The sequence below is a fragment of the Arvicanthis niloticus genome, chromosome 2, assembly GCF_011762505.2.
Source record: "Arvicanthis niloticus isolate mArvNil1 chromosome 2, mArvNil1.pat.X, whole genome shotgun sequence".
Classification (NCBI taxonomy): domain Eukaryota; kingdom Metazoa; phylum Chordata; class Mammalia; order Rodentia; family Muridae; genus Arvicanthis; species Arvicanthis niloticus.
The window spans coordinates 26,672,534-26,690,197 of record NC_047659.1 but is presented as its reverse complement, the minus strand read 5'-3'; the positions used below and the strand labels follow the sequence as shown (position 1 = coordinate 26,690,197).

The 17,664-nt window shown below is 35.3% G+C and overlaps 1 protein-coding gene across 2 annotated transcripts in view; it reads right to left on the bottom strand.

Moving 5' to 3' along the window:
- The window catches only part of Epc2 (enhancer of polycomb 2), an 89,433-nt gene that overhangs the window by 57,665 nt on the left and 14,104 nt on the right, over nt 1-17,664 (bottom strand). For both annotated transcript variants that reach the window (XM_034495753.2, XM_034495754.2), the window contains exon 2: nt 3,161-3,320. In XM_034495753.2, the coding sequence (XP_034351644.1) occupies nt 3,161-3,320 (160 nt within the window). The remainder of the gene's footprint in view (nt 1-3,160; nt 3,321-17,664) is intronic.

Sequence of the window (17,664 nt, the reverse complement as noted above, 5' to 3'; positions counted from 1 at the left end):
CTGATTACTCTGTCTTGGCAGATATAATCAGTTGACTATTCTGCAAGTGTGTCCTTTTCTGGACAGTAATATGTCTGTAGATGACAAGAGGCAATGCTTGCCTAGTGGCTGTCTCACCACAATTGGAATAACTCCAAAGATGTTCAATTTCTTCTTAGAATCCAAGATTGGAAGCTGTCAAGAGCAGACAGGCCTCTAATCAAAATGAACATAAATACAGAAATGTTTGTAACGTCAATTCTGTGGATTTCTGATGTTTTGGAAACAACTATCCATGTAAAGTAATCTGGACTGTTGTCTGTTAACTCCTCTTAGCTATTTCTACATAGAATATAGAAAACACCCTAACAATAAACTCAAAGGCATGAATTTGCTATAGGTCCTTAACTCATAGGCTGACCATCTCAAATCAGTTAAAAAAGTTAAAGAAGGACTGGGTCTAAGCCTTGTATTCCTAAATGTGTTATACAGGCACAATGCCTATGAGAGCAACAATATTCATCTCACTCTTATATCAATAAGAAGCTTGTACCAATGAAAACCTTGAATTTGAAATCAAAGTAAATTTTGTACCATTTAAGAAATTATAACTTCATCTTAATAACAATTATACATATTTCTACCAGTAGGTTATGGCTATGCAATAAATCTTAGCTAATCCTCCCTGTCCCAACAAAACCGCTACTTTTCCCTAGAAAGACAGCCCAATATTAACCACCTCAGTCCCCAAGCCCAGGGAATAGAGGCGCCGACTCTTCATTAACTTCTTCAAGCTGATTATGGGCGATTCAACAAACATTTAATTGTAATCCCAATCATGTTACATAGTATAATAGGCAAGGAGATTTAGATTTTTAAAATGTGAATCTTAGATCTCAATGTGCTTTATGGTTTACAGAGATATCAGAAGGGGGCTTTAAAGCAAACAGTACTAAGAATTTTGCTGAATGGATCCAGAAAATACTCCAAAAGCCATCCCAAGGACGAAACTTATTGTAGTAAAAATAAGTGTAGAGGATTAAGAAGGTGCAAGCAAATAAGGCATATATAAAGCAAGTTATATAATAAGGCATATATAAAGCAAGTTATATAATAAGGTATATATAAAGCAAGTCACCACTCCTTATAGCTTAAAGCACAAAAGGCTAGAGAAATTAGAAAACCAAATTTGCTGTGACTGCAATTTCCGACCACAGCGGGTAATGATCTACTGTAGTGAATGTGATGGGCTCCTAGTGAGCTTAGAATGCAGAGGAGGGAAGGGGAAAGACACCCAATTTTAATTCATTCAGTAAAGTTGGCACTATAGTGAAAAAAGTGCAGCGCCCAACACGGTTGGTGAGATGCAAAGAAAGGCTTTACATTATACAGAGGCTATATAAATAATAGACAAAGACGTGCTGAGACATTTTTCAGGGTTAACGACAGTTGTAGGAGCACATATGACTGACTCAAAGTATAAACTCTGAGTAAGTTCTATCCCAAGCAGCCTTTACTCTTCCTCCAACCAAAACAAACCCACAACCACAGGAGATTTTAATCAATATCTAATAATGTAGTTTTTGCCCCTAGCTAGGTAAATGGTCGGATACTTAGAAATCTTCAGTAAGAAGGAAAGAAAAAAATTAGTGGCATTTTCTAAAATGTCTTGCATTTACAGGGTTTACAAGTTGTGTTTTAAATTTAAAACTTTCTTTTAAAAATCTAATTAAAAAAAAAAATGAACTTGAGATCTAGTATGCTTAACCTTAAATACAACTGGTCTATAAGGTGAGCAAACTGGAATAGCAATTTCACAGAAAATTACATATAAGCTTAAAATGAAAGGTTATAAATACAAAATCTTAAAATTTGAAATATAAGTGGAAAAGGCAGACTATAAAACGACATGTGTAATATGAAATATAATACAGTACATACTACATGTTAACATTAGAGTAAAATAAAATGAATGTCAAAATTAGAATAAAATAAAGATCAACCTAAGAGTCATGCTTATTGAATAGGGCTGATTCAAAGGTGTTACACTTAGTTTTGGCATTTTTATTTCCCAAGAAAAATTTATGATTAGGCTTGCTAAACACAAAACAACTGTTTCTTTGGCTTGGAAAAATGTTTAAATGAGAATCTGCCTTCTTTCTCATTGATATTAAAAATAAAGGCAAATTCTAAAAACTGAAAAGACTCAAAGTCAAAGAGAAAACAAATCACATAGGTAATGCTTGTAAATATCTCTATATATTTCCTGACTGCTTCAGAGAAAGGGCTGCAGTGGTTCAGTAGGACAGTACTTGCCTAGGTCTGTCCCATCCTGAGAACATTCTCTCACATTAGGGCTTAATTTTTAGTATCATTTAAAAGCAATGAGTCAATATGCATATAAAAGAGTTAGGACCAACAGGAATTGAAGAGGAACTCAATTCAAAGATAAAAAACAAAGATGGGCATCTTAAAATCAATGAAAGATAATCAATCTTAGGCATGTTGATGTTTCAGCATTACCCAGGGGGATTTATTAAAATTTGTATCATTAAGAGGATGTAATCTAGGGGTAGAGTACCTGCCAAGCATTAACAAACCCCAGACCTAAATCCCTAGAGCTTTTAAATATACATTTCCATTCGGCACACCTGTAGACAGTCAGAGAGAAGTGCTTCAGCCGGAATTCTCCAAAGCCCCGAATCTCTATCTTAACAAGTAACCCAACATGTAAAGCACATGATAATTCTGACAAGGTATGAAAGACTGACACTTGTGTGCAGAATATTAGCAATAATTACGTTTAGAATTTTATAAAACATAAATAAAAAATGTTTTGAATTTTGCTAAAGATATAGCCCTACTAGTGATCATTATAGACATGGGGCCTTTTAAAAATGAATCTTATTTGAGAATGGCAAACCATCCTCTTTTTAATGGTATAATAAACTGTGTTCTAAAAATCTTATACTGTATAAACATTACAGGTCCAAATATTATTAAACTCAAAGTGATCTCCAAGCTCACATGAAAATATAAACAGATTTAAATGTCTAATGTTTAACATTCTACTCACCAAAGAGTATGAACTGAAAGCTCAAGTCTCAGACAAATACAGAATATTTTTAGTGGCTGATAATTTTAAAATTACAAACAGAAAACAATCAATTAGCAAACTTACGCTGAATATGAATGAACTGTTTGGGCTGTTTAAACTCCCCTTTGTACAAGCGATTGTAATAGTTGACGTTGCTCTCTGCCTCAGGAACTGGAATGACCATGCTCTCTTTTTTTTCTCTAAATACTTGCTGTGCTGAAATAGCTCGCTGTAAGTGATGTTCCTGGAAAATGTAAAGTAGGCAACATAAGTTGTGTTAGTAATATTAACTAGATGTATAATTCTATTTAAAAGTTACTTTGTTAATTAAATGCAAAAATCAATTATGAATAGTTCCCCTTTGCTGAACCATAGTTTTTTCTGCATACCCAAGAAAGCATTACTATCATTCTCCCTTAATGCCTGCAGCTTATCAGCATCACAACTTTGTAACAATTTTAAAAAGTAGAATTCTTAAAGACCATATATATATGTATATATATTATATGTTTATAATATATAATATTATATGATATATAATATATACATAATACATAATATAATATATATATATGTTTATAATAAGTCTATACCTTGTGTGCTAAATAAATTGAGGTAGTGTTACCACTACCAGATTAAGAAAAAAATATTCAAGTCACAGGAAATAAGTTTGTATTATAAATTTTAAGTATCTTCTACACTTAAAACTAAATAATTAAAATAAAGATGAGTCCAACAAATCATATAATAACCATGGCAGGAAACATTTCATAAATATTAAACAAAAAGTTCCTGTAAAACATATGCAGGTTCTGGTCATTTTTCATCAACAGCCTCTGAAATGTCCTAATACACTTATTCCCCTTAGAGCAGCTTTATCGTTTAGACAGTAAGCCAGTCACTCCACTCCTGCCACTCCCACAAAGATCCCCTTTGTGTCAGTAAAAGGTTAAATTCCTCAATGATGTTTAAGGCTCTGTATCTCTCAACATGTCAGCCTCTCACCTTCTGCTCTAGCCACAATGTTTCTTCCTGTTTTGAAGTTGTATCCAAATAGCCTACTTTTGAAAGTATCCAAATAGCCTATTTTTGAATTTCTTTAGTTTCATCTCTCAGAAAGGCCTTCCTAGAATTTCTTTGTCCATTATTTCTTGAAAGGCCTTATTTTCCTCCACACCATTAGTTACATATGCTATAAAAAAGTCTCATTATATATGATATATAAAAAGTCTCATTTGTCCACCCACCTGCTAAGTGTAAGTATGCTCTAAGGGAGCTGCTAGTTCTGTTCCTTCTGTAAATTTTTATATCTCTAAATTGCACAAGACAGTAACAAAAGCTAATAAATATATATTTAATAAATTAAATCTACTCGATTCCTAGTATTTTAGAGAATGAAAAATATATTGCCTACAAAAAAACTGAGGTGTAAATATGCTTAGTAACTAACTTATCGTGATCATACAATTCTAAGTGATAAAGCATATATGAACTTGGCTACATATGTGCAAAGCCAAATTCTTAATTATATCATTTATACAATTTTAATTTTTGAAGTTCTATAAAGCCTAAGAACTTAGCTAGTAACTTCATTCAAGCCTTTGGTGTAGGGATCTCCCAGCATCAGCCACACTCACAACCACAGCCCCACAATGGTGTTGATAACTATGAATGTGACTCAATACGTAACCACAGACTTACTTAAAACATTGAGATTTTTGATAATTTTTAATAATTCAAGTGGTTCTCAACCATGAACTTTGTGAACACCATCATAATGGCATGCCAAATAAATGTGGTATGTTCTCACTATTTGTAAGTATACATGGCTTCAGTTTGCAGGTGATGTGCACCTTTTTGGTGTCACATTCCAAGCACAATCCAATTTACACCATCAGACATAACATGTGCTCATAGTAACTTGGAAAGTGAGATGCAGCAATTATCAATAATGTTTTAGTCTACCGTTGTAAGCAAGAGTTATTTTATGTCACTCAAAAGTTACAGATGATACGAGCTACTATGTAGGTGATGGGCATGGAATCCAGTTCCACTGCAAGAGCAGGTGTTCTTAATCGCTGACCTCCTCCGAGTCATTTTTTTAATAATGTCAAATATTCCACTAACTTTTATGCTTTAAAAATAATAAAATCTTTTATAAGTAAAATATAATGTAAAATATTTTAAAAATTTACAGCTAAAAAGCAATTTTAAATAAAAATATCAGAAGACACTCAATGAAGAAAGAATGTTATCCTATAAATGTTTCAGTCACATATGTGTACATTATTATCACTCATAACCAAAATTTCTAAAGACTTTCAATACCATAAATGTTCAAAGATCTTACTGCTTATAGTAAAATTAATCTACAGCCTTCAAGAGATTAGAGATTATCAAATAGTAATAAAAATTGCTATCTTGTCTGTAGTATCCTCAGCAATAAATAAACACCATCCTTAGGATACTATATCCTAAGATAACAGTATCCTTGTTACTTTTAAATAACAAGGTCTATAGGACCCATGTTTACAACAGCACATTTAAAGTGAAATCTAGCCATACACGTTTTCCTTCCTAGGAAATCAAACTCTAGGCCCTATGAATCATCCTCACCCTTCTAAGTCCTCTTTTAAGTTCTTTTTTATCATTTCTCAAATTCATATACCTTCCTATTATAAGTCCCTCAGACTCACAGGTTTTTCTTTGGTTATCTGTTTATTTAGGGCTATGATGCTCAAAGAGTTCCTCCATCATACTGGAATAAAGGAAGGCAGGTTACCTACCACCAACTACTGTCTCATTTCCTAAGCTTCATCAGTACAACCTCTCATTCTATCAGCATGTCTCTCCCCAAGCATGCTCCCCCAAAATCACACTGCCTACCATTTCCTCTGCATCCTCCTGCCTACCTTCACCTTTCAAAATCCTGGTCCTCTCCTGAAGACAAACAACTTCTACTTTCCACTCCTGATTACACACACATCTCTAGTCTGTTACTAACCGTTCCTCAATTTTATGAAAAGCTTCAGCTTATCAACCTTTGCATTTCCCTATCAGACTTATCATTGCCCTCATTCTTTATCCAGGTCTGGAATATACTGTTGAGACTATTCATCTTCTCTCCATTCTTCCGATATTCCACTCTACGTAAAAGCATTGATCAACAACTCAATACTGTAAACTTCAAGCTCTACTGATGCTTTTCACATATATTCAAGTATTTATATACATAGCACACATACATGCAAAAAATGGGCTTCAAGATACAGGAAGTGCACTACGCTAATACAAAAATCAGCTAATGCTACAATAGATAAATTTAAAAATTATCAGTCATCCATTTTTCCAACATGTTTAAGTGTAGCTGTTAAGACTTGATATTATCTTTTCATTTGAAGTTTTAGAGTGAATGAGCACAGTCTCTGCTATTAAGAAGCTTATTTGATAGAAGAGAAATGCTCAGGTATGCAATCATGTTTGAACCTGACAAGTATGTCTTTTCTCAATTAGTCAAACCACTGTTTCTGGACAACAGGAAAAGATGTCCAAAGAATGCAAATCTAATTTGAGACATTTAGGAAGACTGACAATTTGACAAAGCCATAAAAGAAATAATCCAGGCAGCAAAACCAACATGAAAAAAAAAAATGGACAAAGGCTCAGCAACAAACGGAAGGCTGCTTAGGACAGGATTAGCTTTGTTTCCACACTTTCAACTGACTTTCCTTTACAGGGTAGGACCCAAGTTCATCGATTAGATTTTCTCATATATTAATAACTAGTACTATGCTATAAACTTAGAACATATTAATGGTAGAATTTTAGTCAACTGAACAATTATAAGGATCACATAAAAACAACACAAATAGCATTCAGGAACTAAGAAGCAAGGCCTTGGATAAGTTAATTTCTAATACTTAAGGCTGGCCATAGAAAGTATGACACAGCCGGGCAGTGGTGGCGCACGACTTTAATCCCGGCACTTGGGAGGCAGAGGCAGGAGGATTTCTGAGTTCGAGGCCAGCCTGGTCTACAGAGTGAGTTCCAGGATAGCCAGGGCTACACAGAGAAACCCTGTCTTGAACTCCCCCCCCCCCCAAAAAAAGTATGACACAACAGGCAATGCCTCCCATTAAGTTACAAAGTATTTTCTAGTTCTTAGAGACCATCTACAATAACAACAATCTTGAGAATCAAACAAATGATCTGTTCTTAGATAAATTACTTGTATCTTAGAGAATCAAATTTCAGGACTCTGGTTCCAGTGTTGTTTGACTATTCTGTCCTCACAGGACAAGGGCATTTATTTGTTAAAGTAGAGATGAGAAACCACGTTCTTATAATACTAACAGTCTTCAGATTTGGGTAATAAGAATCTGGATTGAATAACACCACGTTTTACAATCCAGATTCTTCTAATATAAATGTCACTTTCCTCCAAGTACAAACAACTTAAAGTATTAATATAATCAAGTTTTAAAGTATTAAAACTATCAAAACATAATAGATGAGGATTTCATGCTAATTCCTAACAAATATTAAGAAATTTATTTAATCTGGCGAAGAAATGCCTCCTGCTTAAAATCACCTATCTCCAATTCTAAATAAAAAATTTTAAAGTAGATCAGAAATTATTATATTAGCAGAGTTGGCAGATGACAGAGCTGTAGCCAGAAATTAAAAAGCAAGACTTATGACACTCTCCTATTTTAACTTGAGAGGCCAAAATTGTTTCTAAAAGTAAATGCTCAGCTATCATTTCCTTCATCAGATTTTAGGTAGTGTCTCAATAAGGGGGACAGGACAGCTGGCGAGATGGCTCAGTGGTCAGGGCACTTACAACTCTTACAGAGGACCCACATGTGCACACAACCTTGTGGAACTCTAGTTCCTGAAGATTTAATGCCCTCTTTGAGTTCTGTGGGCACCAGACTTACATGTGGTATACATACATATATTTGGGCAAAACACTTATACACATAAAATAAATTGTTAAAAAATTGGCCATCAGAACAGGCATAATAGAGTTTCTAGAGGCCTGTGCTTCAGGTAATGATCATAACTAGTCTCAGATTTTAAATAGCAAAAGGGCACCTCATGGAAGTAGATACTGAAATTTTGTCTTTTGGGACAGAGGGATTAACAGGATTATCAGGTTCTTGTTATATGCTATATTATACTTCAGTTGGTTACTTGGTCATTCAAAGTAATTAAAATTGTAGTACTACCTGATCTTTCCTTTAAAGGGGTATCCCTGGAGCCTTAGAGATGGCTCAGCAGGTAAAGGGATCTGACAGCAGGCTTGACGATCTGAATTTGAGATCTGGAACCTACATGGTAGAAAAAGAAATATCTGCTCCCAAAAGTTCTCTGACCTCTACCATCAAGCTGTACACACACACACACACACACACACACACTTTTCTCAATAAACTGTAATTAAAAAGAATTTTTTTTTTTAAAGTCTACCTGCTAGAGTAGCTCAGAGAGTATAGCATCAGCATATCACACAGCAAGGCACCTCTTAACCCAGGAACCAACAGCCTGCCATTCCATCCCTGGGGCTTACAAGTTCAAGGTTATCCAAGTCTGAGCTACCTACTGACCTACATGAAACCCTGTTTCCAATCTACCACAACAGAGAAGTTAAAAAGGCTGGTGAGATGGTTCACTAAGGTACATAGCTCTGCCACCAAACCCAGTGACCTCACTCTGAATCCACATAAATGTGGAAAGTGAGAACCAATTTCAAAGTTAATTTCTGACTTTCACAGTAAGACCATGTAATATGTACTCACATACCATAAACATAGAATAAGTAAAATTTAAAGATAAAACTGGCCATTACTATAATTACACCTATTTTGTGTTTTCATAGAGATTATTATAGATTATTTTTCCTAGTAAACCATGGAATTATTATATAAGCTATGAAAAGCAAACAAATTAAGTAATTTATGACTTTTAGTCATGTAAGTACCACAATCTCTTTATTTTTTCCTTTTGGGAAGGTATTAGCTGAGGTTCTATGGCCTATAGTTCTATAGAAATCAGGACTGAAATTTAAGTCCTGTTGAATCTTACAATACTCACAGCCTAACTTGCTGCCTTTCAGAATTTACTCATTGAATGAATGTAAGGAGCTAGGCATTAAATCAGAGTTATCTGTCACAGTTTTAAAAATCCACAGGCAACACCAACAACTAAAGCAGCTGACAGGCCACTTATACTTTGCTATTATCAAGTTACTAGTAGAAAACTAAGCATCTTATAAACCTCAAAGAAAAAGGAAACAGATGATCACTACCAGACCATAAAGCAAAATTCTGGAAACTAAAATACTCACGCAGAAGACCACAGGACACAAACTCCTATAAAAGGGGGACAAAAAAACCAAGCCTACCTGACCTACAGAAGATCAGACAACAGCAATTTTGAAATACTAGCAAGAAGAGCTGGAATTTTTTTAAAAAGCCATAATTAAAAAAATATATTTCATCACAGCAACAGAAAAGTAAACTTGAACAAACATCAAAAGAGCCTTGGTGTATCAATGGGAAAAGTTGAATCTATAGAAATGAAAATGAGAGAACAAAACTTAGTAAATTTATTCAATAATTTAAAACCCAGAAAGTATCATTCAACTCTACCTGTACTGATGTTATTCCTATACTATACTACCTATACTCTTGTTATTCCTGGGATGAAGGTGTAAAAAAGAAAAGAAAAAAAAGATCCAAACTTAATTAAATCCAGCTCTATCTCATATAACAACATTTTGGGCAATGACTGACTGCATAATAACAGTGACCCAGATCACTCTCTAATAAAAAACAAAACAAAACAAACAAAAAATCCATTAAACATTGATTGTGTAACATTCTACAGATTATATAAAACTGTACTCCCAAAACCAGGATGTGGCGGCCTATACCTATAAATAATCCCAGAAATCAGGAGTTAGAGGCAGGAGGATCAATGCTTGAGTGTAGTCTGGGCTACACAGCAAAAATTGTCTCAAAATAACAACCCAGACCTGGGAATATGGGTGCATGCTATAGTAATGCTAATACTTGGGAGGCAGAAGCAGAAGGACCTAAAGTTCAAGGTCAGCCTGGACTATAAAGCAAGACCCTGGCTTTAAAGACTAATAAAAATAAAACTGAACAACAAACCAGATTCCAGGCAATCTTGAAATTAAAAACTACAAAATTACATATTAAGTAAAGCTTCTTACTGGGGAGCAAAATGGAGGGAGTATGCCTCAAGCTATGCTCCTCCAAATAAGAGTAAGATATCATGGTCCAAAGAGCCTTCAGAAACCACCTCAAAGCTTATAGTTCTCCAGCCAGGCAAGCTGACAAGAAAGAAATGCCATTTTCAAGCATTCCTTCAAGTCAACATAGCTGAGTGTCTGTGGGGAGGGAGGTGTGTATGGGGGGAGCATGTCTGTGGAGCATTTTCTTGAGTGCTAATTGATAGTGGAGACCAAAGGCCACTGTGGGAGGTTCCACCCTAGGAAGTTTGTTCTGTGTATAATGAGGAAGACAGCTGAGGCAAGCCACAAGAAGCCTGTAAGCAGTCTCCATTGTCTCTGCTTAAGTTCCTTCCTTGGCTTCCTAGATGACTGAATGTAACCCTTAAACTGAAATGAACATCTTCCCCAATAAGTTGGTTTGGGTCAAAATATTTCATCACAGCAACAGAAAAGTAAACTTGAACAAACATCAAAAGAGCCTTGGTGTATTAGTAAAACAAAACAAAATACCTGAATTGAAGACTTAAGAGGCTCAACCAGTCAGAATAATCTATGAACTCAGGAGACAGATTACATGAAACTATTAAGAGGGGGAAACGCAGAAATGAATGAAGGTACAGAAAATCTAATCCTAATGGGACACAATCAAGTGGGAAAATACACATATTAAAGGAAATTAAGGAGAAAGCAGGAAAGAGAAAGCAACAAGGACCTTATTTGAAGAAATAATGGCCAAAAGCCTTCCGTATCTGGTAACTTTCAAGAAGCTCAGAGGACAATGACATGCCAAAGACACTGTGAGGCTGTCAAAAGCTGTTAAAACTGTTGTGGAAATCATACAGCTCATTAAAGTATTTAGAACAGTTTACTGTATAACATAATGAATGTTGCTTACATGTCCAAGATAACCAAAATAATAGAATTTTAAGAATAAGAGCAAAAAAGACTATAAAATTTAAATGTTTAAATATTACAAACTTTCAGTAACCCATCCATACATGAAATTTCCCAGATAGAAACTTTGTCAACTTGATAAAAGATAAGCAACCATGAAAACTCCCCCTCACATTACACTGTGACCAACACCAGTACAAGGCAAACACCGCTGCTCTCATGTCTAATCACCACTGTACTCGAGTTTCAAATTAGTGTAAATAACAGCGTGCAGATTAAAAAACAAGACTAGGATCATCTTGTATGTAACATGATCATGACTCAGGTGTGGTGATTACAGTGGTATAATCATTATTAAATCACAGAACTGTTCAGAAATTAAGCACAGTATATTCTATAAACTTCAATATCTAGAAAAAAAATCTATGAAGTGAACAAAGATGGAAGCAATATGTATGTTCTGGAAGCATAATATTACCTTAATAAACTTTTAACAGTTATTATTTATATAATCATTATAACTGGAAATGACTAGAGTTTCCAGTTTACTTTAGCAATTTACTTAATAAACTGTTCCACTGCCATTTAACACTTTTTGAAAAATGTAAGGACTTTTTTTTGAGACAAGGTCTTACTATGTAGCCACAGCTGGTTTAGAACTTGTTATGTAGACCAGGCTGGACTTGAACTTACTAGATATACCTGCCTCTGCCTCCTGAGTACATATCTTAATTTAAGGACTTAAAAAGTAATTATACATCAAGTAGAAAAGACAGGAAACCAAGTCACATAATCAAGATTATCTCATACATAGTAATGTGAAGAGACTGATAGATGACAATATGCATGGATAAAGTATTAAAAAGAAACAGAAAAAGAGGAAAAGCCTGAAAGATGTGTTCAAATATCAGGCACTGTAATTGGTTCCTAGTGCCCTCCTCTAAGTCTTCTCTACAATTTTCTCAAAGGGCAGGTGTTACAGAAGCAGCCAACACCAATAAAACCACTCATGTGTATTGGCACTTCCTCTCAAAAGCAAAGAAAGGAACAGATAGAGGAAGATAGACAAGAAAGAAAGAAAAACAAACCTCTAGAAATCATTCTCCTATTCTAATTAAACTTGCAGTTTTTCTAGTAAACTTTAAAGTTGATTCTCAGCCCAACAGTGAACTAAAATCACCTTCAGAGAAAAACCAGATGCAACTGGAACTCATTAATGCTACACAAAAGGAGATTCAGAGAGACAAACATCATGCATTTCTCTCACAAATAAGCAGAAACTATATTTAAATGTGTGTGTGTGTGTGTGTGTGTGTGTGTGTGTGTGTGTGTGTGTCTGTGTCATAAAACTAGTCAGGAAACCATGACAGACAAGAGTTTATGGTGGGTGGAAAAAAGAACAGATTCAAAATCTTAATAGAGCAAAACAGGAAAGTAGTCAACTATTTACAAGTAATTGAACTACATCCCCCCCCAAAATGTTAAGAACATTAATGAGAATACAAAAGTATCTATTACTCAACAAAATAGAATTCAATGGGATAAAATAATTTTAGAAGTGTCAAGTCTAAGCCAGTGGTGACACACACCTTTAGTCTCAGTACTCAAGAGGCAGAAGCAGGTGAATCTCTATAAGTTTGAGATCAGCCTGGTCCACAAAGCCAGGGCTACACAGAGAAAACCTGTCTCAGAAAAAAAAAAAAAAAGAGAGAGAGAGAGAGAGAGAAAGGTAGGAAAGAAGGATGGGATAGCAGGGGGAGGGGGAGGAGTGAAGAATCTGACAAGTGCTGTTGAGGAAGTGAGAAAAGAGGAAATCTTATTCATTGCTAGTGGAAGTGCAAACTGGCATAACCATTATGGAAATCAGTACAAACTAAGGTTACTTGAAAAATTGTAACTAAGATCACTATATGACAGACAGACAGACACACACACACACAAATAAATAAATAAATAAATAAATAAATAAATAAAATAAGTATATAAAGATAAATTTGTGGTGATTGAGCAAGAAATGTGGCATCCAGGCTCACACATCTGTACACTTGGTCCCCAGTTGCCAGTGCTGTTTAGGGGAGGATGTGGAACCTTTAGAAGGTAGAGGCATGCTGAAGAACATGTATCACCGGGGCAAGCTTTGAGACTTCAGAGCCTCACCCCACTTCCAGTTTACACTCTCTGCTTCCAGTTTGCAGATATACTCGTTCAGCTTCCTGTTTCAGCCACATAATGTCACATAATGTCATCATACTGTTTCCTGGAGGAATGTGGAAGACTCTGGAAGTATGGACTTATGATCTAAGGAAAATTTAGACAGCTATTCTAGTAGGAGTCTGGAAGCTAGCAAGGCTGAGGAAAATTCTGGTGGTAGAAATCCTGCTGAGAGGTTTCAGAGGGGAAGAATATTAATAACTGGGGTAGAAGCCATTTATATGGTATGTTGCCAAAGAATCTGGAAGCCTTCTGTCCTTGTCCTAAAAACTTTTCTGAGGCAAAATTAAAAAATAATTTCTTTGGCAGAGGAAATTTCCTAAGAACAGTTGTTACTGATAGCTCTTGTGTAGATTTTCAATAAATACAACATGTGGAACAAAAAGAAATACAAATTGTACAGTCTGGAGAGAAAATGTGCAGTAGGAACTTTATTTAATGTTACAACAGAAGACAGGTGTAGAGAAACTGTACACTAAGGAGACTCATGGCTTTAAGGAGAGGCCTGTTCTGCACTGGAACAAGGGAAAACGCACCCTCAGGGCAAGACCCCACCCAGCCAAGCTTCCAACTAGTAAAATGTCTAAGAATTTTGCTCCTAGAAAATAAAAGCATACTAAAACGGCTGCTAATATGGCCCAAGAGGACAAGAGTCCATCCCATCTTTGTAAATATAAAAGATCTAAGAGGGAGGGGACCATGGACTCTTTCTCTATGACTTCAGAGAGCTAAGAGCAGGCAACCTGTGGGAGTTCGGGAGCTGCTGAGAGGAGGCCCTGAAAGATCATTGCCGAAGCCATCAAAGTTGCAGTGGAGATTCCAGTGTGTTGAAAATACAGAGCCATGAGACATCTGTCTGCCAAGGAGAGCTAACATATAGGAGTTAAACCAGTCCAAGAGAGCTCCAAGGCAACATGGGCTGCACAGTAAGCCCATTTCAAAAATTCATTTTAAAAGGATACTGAATATTTTAGTAAACATAATACAAATTTAAATGGTCACTTACAAGGAATGAAGTCACACAAATTCTAAGATACAATGGCATTAAATTAAAAATTGATAACATTATGAACCCATTAAATATTCAGAAACCAAACAGCACTCTTTAACTATGGACCAAAGAGAAAAAGAAAGGGGAACTGGCAAATATTGTGAATTTAAAAAAATTAAAACAAGAAACAGTGAGCTGTTTAGAGAGTATAAGCATTTCATGCCAATCCTGACAAGCTATGTTCAACTCCCAAGACCTGCAACATAGAAGAAAATAACCAACTTGCACAAGTTGTCCTTTGACCTCCACACTTGTTCGTGTTTACACACACACACACACACACACACACACACACACACACACAAAATGTAATTAAATTAAAAAATGTAAAATATCAACAAAGCAACACTTATGAAGAAAAAAGACGTTGGGCTAAAGTTTAGTAGAACACTGGTCTAGCAATGTGTAAGGCCCTGGGCTTAATCCCCCCAAAACACAAAAATTAAATAAAATAAACTAATAACCCGAACAACTACCTTAAGAGAGTCGAAAAAGAACAAATTAAATGCAAAGTAAGCAAAAAAAAGGGAAATAATCAAGACAAATGAGGAAATCAGTTAAACAGAAACCAAAAAATACATGAATGAAAAAGCAGGTAATTTAAGAAAATCCACAAAACTGATGATAATACAAATTCAAGAGAAAAGAAGATACAAACTACCAGTAGCAAAGATTCTAATCAATTTACTGCCATGAAACTGGACAATCAGCTAACAGGACAAATTTCTTTTTCCAACCCTTCTGGTTCCTCCCACCTCAGATTATACAATATATTCTGATCAGTTTCCCCTCCCCTAACTCCTTCCAGAGTTTCCCCACCTATCTAACTTCACCTCCTTTTCTCCTCTTTCTTTAGAAAATAGGCAGACAAACACAACTAAAATTGAGGGAAAACCCATTAGACATACAAACAACTCAGAAACACACACAAAAACCCACAAAAATATCATTGTCTTGAGTTGGCCATCTACTGTTAAATGTGGGGTCTACTCTTAAGTGTGATTAATCTACCCAGTGAAATTCCATTGATTAAAACTAATTTTTTCCTTTGTGAGTGGTCAACTGGAGATAGATCTTGAAAAAAACAAACTGCTAAAGCTTACTCAGGAAGACACAGATAACCTGAGTAACCTTGCAAGCACTGGCATGTTCAAAATATACGTTTAAAACCCACAAAAAGAAAACTCATAAACAAAGGCTTTACTAAATGATGTCTTCAAATAAATAACTAAAATGAAAACAACAGCAACTCTATCCAAATTTTGCAAAACTATAAAGAGAATGGACTGTCCCCAATTCATTCTATGGAACAGTATTTCTCTAACACTAAAATGAGAAAACAACACTGGAAAAAAAAAGAAAATTATACTAAATATCTCCTACATATGTAATCACTCAAAATAAAAAACTGAGCAAATAGAATCCAATAGTGTACTAAAATACTATTACACAAATAAATGGGGTTTAGCTCAAGAACGTTAAGAGTTAAGCTGGTTATGGTAATGTATGTATGTATGTATGTATTTACTACCATACAGCAATCACTACTCATTGTCTACCTAATACCTACTGGAAGTTCATGGCATAATCATCAAGCAGAAGGGAGGGAGGAGAAAATAAACTAATCTGAATGGATCTGAGAAGATCATTCATTCTCCACTGGTTTGAGACTCATCAGACAACCTGCCACACTCTTAGAACTGTCTGATATCACTTGCTATGCAGCTCTGAGGTCTTAAAATTATTAAGTTCTGGCCTACAAAGTCTTCATTCCAATATCAAGATCAGTGGGATTCTCAGCTTTGTATTTCAACCAAATTCTAATTCTAGTATCTAAAAATCTCAGAATCTACCTTTCTTTCTTAATTATTTTCTATTATTTGTTTGTCTGGAGACAAGTTGTCACTATTTGTAGCTCTGGCTGTCCTCAAAGTCACAGAGATGCACCTGCACCTGCCTCTGTCTCTCAAGTGCTGGGATTAAGGACATATATACACCACCACAGCCAGCTTGAATGTTCCTTTTCATTTAGCACATGTTTTAACAGTATAATCTTGAATTCTAATCACATTTATTATTTTTTATCTAAGAATCTGCTGTAGCCCAGTGGTAAAGCACCAACCTAGTATAGTTTAATCGCCAAAGTTTGTATGCAGGGTGTGTACCATATTAAAATGTCATAACCAACCCAATCTTACTTCGTAAGAGTGATTTCCAGTTTGGACTAAGCACATCAATATTCTGAAAATAAGAAAACCCAATCCCAGCTCTCAAACATTTCTAAGCATCAGGATGATCTGACAAGTCTTATTTTAGCACTCTAATATGAACTTCAGAGTCTCTAATTCAGCACATCTGGTATGAAGTTAGACAATGCATATCCCTAACAAGTTCTCACAAGATAATGATGTTGAGGGTTGAATACTACACTCTGAGAACCATCTGTTTAAGAAGTACCTGCTTAAAGCACTACAGCTCGTAGACTGTGGTCCTCTATAATCACAAAACTTTACAGTAAACATCTAAACACTAACACTAAACAATTTGGCAATAATTTAGTATAACCAATACTTTAATAAAATACTTGGTTTTATATTTTTCTACCACTCTTACTTTTCTAGTAACATATTTTTATTTTACTTGACAAAGGTATAGCTATGCAGTGAAAGAAATACAATTATTAAAATTAATGTTTATTAAGAAACATTCTTCAAGCCAGGTAGTAGTGAAACACACCTTTAATCCCAGAACTTAGAAGGCAGAAAAAGGTAGGTAGGAGGAGCTCTATGAGGCCAACCTGGTTGGCAAATTGAGTTCCAGGACAGGCAAGAATACACTGAAAAACCCTGTCTTAAGAATACAACAAACAGCTGGGCAGTGGTGGCGCACGCCTGTAATCCCAGCACTTGGGAGGCAGAGGCAGGAGGATTTCTGAGTTCGAGGCCAGCCTGGTCTACAGAGTGAGTTCCAGGACAGCCAGGGCTACACAGAGAAACCCTGTCTCGAAAAAACAAACAAACAAACAAAAACAGAAAACAAAAAAAAAAAGAATACAACAAACAAAACAAACAAAAATGTTCTTTAAAATAATGAGATATATCTGAAGAATATCCACCTCTCTGGTATTTTTAAACATACACTTTTTTGAAGGTCATTAATTTTGCCACCTTT